Raw genomic sequence first — 10,201 nt, 5'->3', positions numbered from 1 at the left:
AACCACACAAAAACTACAGATTTGGAAATCCCTCAACAATGTCCTATGAGAATTTCAGATGGACCACACAGTGATATCCACGAAAAACATCAGAGAAATTATGAATCTAAGAAAGAAAAAAGGGGTTTTTGAATTCAGTCATTGTCTCCTCCAAATCAAAGCAAAATTTGTGGTGTCACCACCAGAAACCACACTTGCTAGGTGGTAGCTTTTAAATCGGCCGGGGTCCGCTAGTATACAACGGACCCGCGTGTCGCCACTGTCAGTGATTGCAGACCGATCGCCGCCACACGGCAGGTCTAGAGAGACGTCCTAGCACTCGCCCCAGTTGTACAGCCGACTTTGCTAGCGAAGCTACACTGACAAATACGCTCTCAATTGCTGAGACGATAGTTAGCATAGCCTTCAGCTACGTCATTTGCTACGACCTAGCAAGGCGCCATTACCAGTTTATATTGAGATTGTTATTAATGTACCGTCAAGAGTGATGTACACCAATTATGGATTAAAGTTAAGTATTCCAGAATCTATGTACTATTTTTGGCTACTATAATTCCTTGTCATTTTCCAGACCTCACACAAGCCTGTGTGAGCTTAAAAGCGTGCCTTTCGGCTTCCTCCAAACTCCGTGAATTGGCTCCTGCCAATTCACAACAAAATTTATACCCAAAAGACAAATCAAGAGAGCGAATATAAGTTTCAGAATAGGTCTCAAATACCTACAACTAAACAAAAAAGAAGGAACAGAAAAAAATTAAGGGTATCAAGAGCAACGACTGGACAGAATTGTTAGAAAAAATTGAAGAACTGATGAAACTGTGTGCAACCACTAAGAATAATGAAACACATATGGTGGAACATGACATGTGACAGAACCAATCAAGACAGAATAAAAGCCTGGAGAAAATTTAACAGGCACACAAAATCTGAAATATGAGAAGAATTCAACAAGCTACAGACCTCTTCTAAAATAAGCCATAGAGAAAAAAGAGTTACAAAAACAACAGGTTGAAGAAGGTAGGACTTCAACAAAAACAACAAAACATTCAGAAAAAGTATGACAGGTTATCAACCCCACACTTCAAAAGTCATATTGTAACACTGGAGACAAATCCAAAAAAGAACTGAAATATTAGCATAACATTACTCAGGTGAGATAAACTCACATGGATACTACAGTTCAAAAAGCATGAACCTAATCTGGATTCCAGTTTTCTAACACACAAAGAAAGCATGAAGATAATAAAATCATTGAAAAATAACAGAGCACCTACAGAAGATGGATGTTGGAAATCTGGAAAGTAGCCCAAAAAAACATTACACCCAACATACACAAAGCATCTACATCATCTGGGAAGCAGGAAAGGTACTGGAAGAACAGAACAGAACAGAACAGAGATGATATGAATATGGCGGCGAGTAGTATGGTTACAAGTGAGTTAGCTCCCAAGAAAAGTAAAATTTTGATGAGTATGAAGTGCATAAAGTGTAGTAAAGTTGTGAAAAACGGAATTCTGTGTGATGAGTGCGACAGTTGGTTACATTTTCGATGTGCAAAGTTAGAAGAAGACAATCTTCCAGACGAAAACAGCGAATGGCGATGCAATGTCTGTCTGAAGAGTAAGGACAATATGGCGCTGATGGAGGAATATAAACATGAGGTAAACACTGACTATAATACTTTACAAGCTATCTTATCAGTGGTAATTGAAGAGAACCTAGCTCTGGTCAAAGAAAACAAACAACTGAAGAAGGAATACGCAGCAAATAATCAGGAACTCATTAAACAAATTTCCCAAGAAGAGGTTAGTGTCGTGTACACAGAACCAAGCAATCAATGTAGGCCATTAGATCGCCTACAAAGACAATGGCAGGCTGTTCCCGTCACAAAATGCGGTAGAGTCTGTGTAAACTTTCCACCCTTGGAAAACAGATTTATGTTCTTGCTACAGAAAAAAACATTAAAGTAGACTCACAAGTCAATGTGCTTAACACAAGTAAGGTTAATGAAAGTGAAGTGAGTAATAGGTGTAGCAACAATATTACATCAACTGTCAATAGAAGTGAAGTGAATAATGGGCGCAGTAAAAATATTACATTAACTGTCAATAGAAGTAATGAAACTGTGAATAGAAGTGAAGTGAATAATGGGTGCAGTAAAAATATTACGTCAACTGTCAGTAGAAGTAATGAAACTGAAAACCACAAGAAAGCAAGCCGCAATTGCAGACCTAGGCCTGTGAAAATACATTTATATGCAGACAGTCAAGGAAGGAAATTAAGGGATATAGTTGAGAACAATTCAAGCCACCATATCTCAGCCACAATAAAACCTAGTGCAAAATTTAAAGATGTAGCAGGTTATTCACCAGCAGAAGCCATGGAACTGGCAGTTTTTCTGGTTGGATCAAATTACGTAGCGAGAAATGAAGGAAAAGACTTCTTGTTCTCATTAAAGAAGAAACTGCAGGAACTTCAAAATACAAAAATCCTCATCTTTTAAATACCATTTCGGCATGATCTTCCATCCTGGTCGTGTGTGAATGTTGAAGTGACAAGAGTAAATGAAGAAATGAAGAAAATTTGTAAATACTTTAAAAATGTCTGTTTTGTAAACATAACTAACTTAGGTACAAGATTTCACACTGTTCATGGTCTCCATCTGAATCAACTCGGAAAGAAGTATGAGAGTAATGAAATCATAAAACTAACCAATGAGTTAGGCATAACAAAAATCGAGAGCTCTAAGTCAATACCACTTAGATTTAAGGAAAACTCTTTTTTTAGAGGTAGCACAGAAGGGCTGAGACTAACAGCTTTGCCCAGATTCACACTGGATGACCAGATTAAAGATAAGAATAATATAATAAATGTCAGTAACACTAGAGAGAAATATAGCAGTAATGATGAATGCCCCATTAACAAAAACCACTCACCAACTTTGTCTTTCAAGATAGGTTATCTCAATATTGAAAGTATAAGTGGAAAACACATAATTTTAAACGAATTTGCAAATGAGAACTTATTTGATGCATTATGCTTAAGTGAGCACTGGTGTAAAGGAAATGAAATATCTTTTCATGTACTAGATGATTTCCACTTAGCAAACAGTTTTAGCAGAGAGCAACATATTCATGGGGATGTATCAATTTACATTAAGAAGGGATTAATAAATTGTAGTAATGAACTAGATCTAGGATTTTTGTGCAGTGAGATACATTTTGAAGCCACAGGCGTATATCTGGATCATTTAAAAATTGCTATTGTATCTCTTTATAGATCACCAGATGGAAGTCCATTAATATTTTTAGAAAAACTTGAGACTTTACTAAATTTCTTTCTTAGTCCTCAGTGGAAGAAATATAGTATTGTGATTGGTGGTGACATCAATGCCACATTTGATGTAAACAAAGATGTGCACACTGTAAATGAATTTAAAAACCTGTTACGACAATTCAACTTCATTTTTACAAACTGCAAACCCACAAGACAGTCCGCTTGTCTCGACAACATACTTACAAATGTCAATAGAGAGTTACTGTCTTCAGAGGTAGCTGTCTTCGATTTCTCGGACCATGACTCAGTTTGGGTAAAAATAGGTACAGATAGGCCTAACATGGAGTATAAGGAGTTTAAAGAGCCTAAAATAGTCATCACAAGACCAATAACGCAAGAAAAATTGTCTAATTTCATGGTCTCACTCAGTAATTATGACTGGTCACATCTGTTTAACAATAATGCTCAGGGCTCTGCCAATACATTGTTTGATAGATTTTTTCATTATTTCTTAAATATATTCGAGACCAACAGCCCTCAATACAAATGTAAAGTTAACCCTAAAAATAACAGTAATAGACATAGGGATAAGAATCCATGGTATACCGCTCAACTAGCCAATATGAAAGGAAGGTTGTTGTTGTTGTTGTTGTTGTTGTATAGAGATTCTTACAGACCTCAGAAAACTGATATGGCTAAACAAAGGTACTCAAGAGCACAAAAGGAATATAAGTATGCTTTAAATGAGGCCAAAAAACAACATAACCTAGTCAGCATTGAGTCATCAAAAAATAAATGCAGAAAAGCATGGACTATAATAAATTCAGTGGCCAAAAGCAAGCAGAAAGTTGAGGTAGTAATTTCAGCAGACAAATTTAATAACTACTGTATAAAATCTGTTAACCAAATTAGGGAAAGCATTGTGAGGCCACAAGAGACTGTTGCTGATCTCATTAAATACCATAATGTAGACTACAGCCTGAACGATAAATTCCTTTTAACAGAGGTCACGCCAGATGTTGTTTTAACTCTTGTAAATAACTTTAGACCCTCTGATACTGAAGATATATATGGTATTTCTTGTAATATGTTAAAAAAGATAATTGGCTACATAGTATATCCTCTTACTAAATGTATAAATAGATGTCTAATTGAAGGAGTATTCCCAGAAGTATTAAAATTATCTAGGGTAGTGCCCATTTACAATAAAGGAGACAAAAATTGCCCATCTAGCTATCGCCCAATATCCCTGACACCTATTTTATCTAAAGTTTTGGAATCCATCATCAACTCCCAGTTGTGTGATTATCTGACATGTAATAACATTATTACTGCGGTACAATTTGGCTTTAGGAAGGGCAAATCCACAGTCCATGCCATTGACTCCCTGATTAAAAAAGTGCTTAATGCTTATGAAGGAACCTTTTGTGATCTTAGCAAAGCCTTCGATTCTGTGGAGCATATTTCACTCCTCAACAAACTAGTTTATTACGGAATCACAAACAGTGAAGTTGACAACATTTTTGAATCTTTCCTCAGCAACCGTAGACACATTGTTTGTATCGGTAAACAGAGATCACAGCTAGCTGAAGTTAAGTGCGGTGTGCCACAAGGCTCAGTATTAGGACCTCTGCTATTTATCCTAATGACAAACGATCTACCACCCTACATAAATACTCACTCCATTCTCTATGCAGATGATACCACTTTTTTCAATATCAGCTCAGACATTGATATGCTCCAAACTGCGGCAAACGACACAATATCACAGGCATCAGTCTGGTTCCAAGCTAATGGGTTCCTGCTTAATGAGAGTAAAACTCAAAACATTGTATTTAGTTTGAGAAATCCGCCAGCAGAAGACTTCAAGAATAGTGTTAAGTTCTTAGGTATTGTTATAGATACTAAATTGACTTGGGAGCCACATATTAAATACATTAGTGCAAAGCTGTCTAGAGTGGTGTATTTGTTAAATAATTTAATAAACCATGTACCTGCGGCCTATGTAAGATCAGCCTACTTTGCTTTTTTTCAAAGTATTATATCTTATGGGCTTTTAATATGGGGCAATAGCTCACACCTTCAGGACATTTTGGTACTTCAGAAGAAAGTAATTCGAATTATCACAAACAGTGATAAACTGGCCCACTGCAAACCACTGTTTATTGACTTAAAAATATTAACTGTGATAAACATGTATATTTACACTGCCCTACTGCATATAAAGAGCAACTTATCAGAATACCAGCGTAGAAGAGATGTACACTCTCATGGAACCAGAAATAATAGCAATCTTGACATACCTTACTACAGATTATCCAAGTCATTGAACAGCTACAAAGTGGTGGGTATGGAGATGTTTAATAATTTGTCACTAGAATGGGGAGAAGCTCCATTTGATTTATTTAAAGACAAACTGTTCAGTTGGTTAGCTGCAAATCCATACTACTCACTTCAGGAATTTTACGACTGTAAAATATCATAGTGGTACCGATTTGGAGAGCGCAGCATAATTTCTTTAACTGAATCAGTTATGATGCAATGTTTTCATATTATTTCATTTTAAATATTGTATTTTATGTAAAACCTATGTCACATATTGATCTTTAACCCATGTATATATGCTGTATAACTTGTATATATGTAACTTGACTTTGTCAATTGCTGTAATAGCTAAACGACAATAAAATTTCATTCATTCAGTTGGCCCCAATACAACCACTCCACTTGAAATTAGACAAAAAGAGACCATAATAACTTCAGAGGAATTTCACTACAACCTGTCACATACAAAATTCTGTCCAGAACCATGTTAAATTGGTTAGAGCCTCTGATATCTCCACAGATATGAGACTACCAGGTAGGGTTCAGGAAGTAAATATCATGCAGCAACATATCTGGGGCTTAGAACAATATTAACAATGAGATATTCTAGGACTACCACAATATTTGTTGACTTCACAATGGTCTATGACTCCACAGACAGAAAACCACTCTTCAACTCTGGAAGGCATGAAGGTGGAAAAGACCAAAAAGGTAATTCAGGAAACATTAACAAATCCAAAGTTAAATTCAAAGAAGCTCTAACGGCAAGACACAAAATCTTAGTATAAACAGGTCTGCACATCTTTTTCTTTTTTTTAAAAAAAAGAAAAAGAAACAGTAGGCCTACACGTTTGCCAAATCCACAGACAGAAAGACATTGGTACCCAAGTATGAAAAAACAACACATGTGGAAAGATTCAAATACCTTGGAGAGATCATACAGAAAACAGGGCAGAACTTGGCATCCAATGAAAAAAGGATCAGAAAACTACAAAAGGCATACAGATTTACACAGAATAATTGCAAGAAAAGTAGTATCTGTATCAGTACCAAATTACATATAGTATACCACAGTAATCTTACCGAAAGTCGTGTGTGCTTCAGAAACAACAGGAAAAATGGAAATGAAAGAGAAAAACAAGAGAGTAAAATATTGAGAAATATCTACAGGTCGGTTAAGAAAGAACATATCTGGATAGAGAGACCAGCAAAGAACTGAACATATAGACAGAGATAATTACAAACACCATCAAAGTTATATAGAAACATACATAGGATGAATCAGGACTAACAAAGATGATTTTTTGACACAGTTATGACTAATACAGTGAAAATTTAATGGGTTAAAGAAATCAGCAAAGACCTCAAGGAACTAAACAGCTCCAAAGAAGACACACAGGCAGTGAAAAAATACATTAAAACTCATAAAACACAAATTTGAGCAAATGCTCAAAGAGAAAAAAATAAACAGACTGAAGGAAAAAGAAATACAGTGAGCACACAAAAGGTTTTTTGAAAACATAAACAGAGGACAGGTGATAAAAATTGTGCTTTAGTACTCTCCTTTAGAGTTAAATACTAATGCCACCAACAATTTCCTACTAATCACAAGTCCTGTAACACAAATGATGCTGAGAGATTCTCTCTCCAAAATGTTTCTAGGATAAACTACACTATATAATATGTTGTAGAATAGTGGGAATGAGGAGGGGAGCAAAATTTTTAACATATGTTCTTCAGTTTAGTGGCCACAGTATTATGTATCATGACAATTTGTCCATGACTATATCCTAGTATTTATTGTACTGTAGCAGTTAATATGACAACCTATGCGAACATTGTATTTGTATAGTGTTTGGTTTAGCAATTGCTACAGTGATTTTCCTAACCTGAGGTCATTTTACAATTCCACTGGAAATAAGAACAAGTCCACAGGGCCAGAGGTGACAATAATATGAAGCTACATGTGGCCTCTATAGCAGCTTTCATTTGTACATTCTTTTCTCACAAGAAAACATCGAGAGACCAATCTTAATTTAATTTGCAGAACCTTAGTTAACTGAGAACTGTTGAGAAGCCTGTTACAATATAGTGATTCTGACTACGTTTCAGCAACAAACCAAACGACTAAAACTCAGTTAATTTTCTGTCAATACTTGAATAAATATAGATGCAACAATCTTGCAGTAACTTACACACAATCTGCAAACTGATCAAATGTTATAACAATTACATAATGAATTAGAAACCTCAACTAGGGAAGTTTTATCATTCTTCACAATGTAATTGACAGGAAAGAGGTGCGAATATAACTTATTAAAAGCTCTAGACATAATATCAGGCAGACATTTGGTACTATTCATGTCACATCTGAAAACAAAACAACACCCATTCCATAGATAACCACCAATGTTTTGACAGAAATGGGAAAAACTTCTACAATATTTTGTTGACTTCAAAACATTTATTGTAAAGCCTCTATCCAAATCGGCAGTAATTTATACACTTGACAAAAAACGTCACATTCCACATATACACAAGATAACTACCACAAGTTAACAGCTTTAGATGAATTTTCTGTGAAACATAGAAATCACACAGTATCACTTTCAGTAAGACAAAATACACAACATTTCTCCGGTGAATAATACACAACACATCTTAATGTCTCTGCCTGTTTCTGTCCATATCCCTGTCGCGTCTACGGATATCTCTATCCATGTCGTTGCCCCTGTTTGTCCTCTGATGCTCTCTTTCCCTTTCACCTCTGTCTCTGTGTCCCTGCCTTCCAACTGGTGATTTCGAACGGTGGCGTCTTTCCCTGCTTCTACTACGGCGTACTTTCTTTTCACGATCATTTCTATCCATGCGATTCCTTTCTCGTTCTCTGCTTCGCCTCCGTTCTCTGTCGCGATTTCTCTCGCGAGACAAGCTTCTCCGGCGGTTAGGCGATCTCCTCATTTTCTCTTCTCGCCCACGCGGATAATGGCTCTCAACCTGCGGCGGTGGTTCTACAGGTTTAACTATCTCCTCTTCATCTCCTGAGGATTCAATACCTTCATCGATATCGTCGTCCAATGCTGAAACTTTGGCGTCAAGCTCGTTATTTTCTTCCAAAACATGTCTCTTCTGAATTCTTGGTAAAATTACATCACAAACTCTTTCCTCACGTAAGAGCTCATCAATAAATTCATCCATGTACACCAACTCAAAATGCCCCTGTCTATTTTGTCTTCGTAACTTTCTGCTGTCATTAAACAGTGGTTCCAAATACTTGTAGCAATCCAAAGATGAGCCTACCAGTCTCATGTACATTGCACCTAGCGCACGAACGTATTTAAATTCTTCGTTCTTTATAAATTCTACTACAATGTCTTTCTCTGGCTGAATCTGCAACATCTTCAGTACCAGACACAGAAAAGGTGTTGGCTTGATATTGCCACCATATACTCCACCTATATATCGCAATTCCATTGCTTTGTCCACGAGCAACTCCGCACTTAACGCGAAGCATTCTTCTTTCCAGTATTTGCAGTCATATATTCTAGCTCTTATTATTTTTTCTACTAGATACTGCGGATTTGTACCTCTCACAGACTTCGCATCCTTCACAGTCCTGTTCGCCATATTTACAAACTAAAGTCTGATATAAACAAGTAGACACAAGACATTACTCCAAAGATGTCACAGCGCAAAGAGGACTACCTCGCACACAAGAAATTCTAGTATTGAGCACACTGGTTCCGACGGCAAAGCAAGAAAACTGACGTAGCTAACAGAAATTAATGCATCCAGTTGTTTGTTTCTTTTTTATTTCTTTTCCTTCGGGTCAGTCGGTCATTGCTGCGTAATAATATTATCTTTATTCACTCAATATCTGTTTCTTTAAGTTTAGCTTCCTTTCCCTGTCCCTTAAATTTTACTATTAAACTTTATATCTTTATCTGTCAGTTACAAATAAATTCGATTATTTTTCTTGTAGGTTTTAATGTTCGGTTCATACAGCAAGAACCCGACTAACACAGGCTGCGGGACTTTATTCCTAAAGCCGCATTCACACACGCATTTAATGTGGCGCCACAGCTTGTTGCTTGTTGTAGAGGCATCGTGAACTACCGTTCACAAAGGACGCCACAGATTCAACGTAGTTGGGCAACTTTCAGTATGGTGTCAACTGAAATCATATGGGCGGATATGAATGTTTTCTACATGTAATGGCCATAGAGCTGTGATGAGTTAAATACAAGGAAGATGAAACCGATATACTGGATCCAAAAATAGATTTCGCACAGGGATAAATCAAGGGAACAATCACATTTATAAAAGAAACAACACTTAAGAGACGAAAATACTGTCAAAATGGCAAACTAACCAACAGCTGGCATGTAAATATCATCTGCAGACACTCCACAGTTCCAAGGTTTTAGAATCTTATTGTATTCGTTGATATAAGCAATCTGAATAACTAATTTTTAATTTAACAACTGCCACATCATGCTAGGGAGATATTTCCTGCATGTAATCCACAATTTATACTATTCTTGGTCCCACAAATTAAGAAGTTTATATGATTCGTTGGTTACATATATTAAGTTTCTTT

General features: G+C 36.4%; 1 protein-coding gene across 1 annotated transcript; it reads right to left on the bottom strand.

Moving 5' to 3' along the window:
* Positions 1 to 7,757: 7,757 nt before the first annotated feature.
* LOC126190893 (pre-mRNA-splicing factor 38) lies at positions 7,758 to 9,282 on the bottom strand. The gene has a single exon (XM_049931507.1). It carries the CDS (start codon positions 9,226 to 9,228, stop codon positions 8,263 to 8,265), a length of 966 nt encoding a protein of 321 aa, XP_049787464.1. The 5' UTR covers positions 9,229 to 9,282; the 3' UTR covers positions 7,758 to 8,262.
* Positions 9,283 to 10,201: the final 919 nt, after the last annotated feature.

The sequence above is a fragment of the Schistocerca cancellata genome, chromosome 6 (assembly GCF_023864275.1).
Source record: "Schistocerca cancellata isolate TAMUIC-IGC-003103 chromosome 6, iqSchCanc2.1, whole genome shotgun sequence".
NCBI classification, from domain to species: Eukaryota; Metazoa; Arthropoda; class Insecta; order Orthoptera; family Acrididae; genus Schistocerca; species Schistocerca cancellata.
This window is presented reverse-complemented; position numbering and strand designations above follow the sequence as displayed.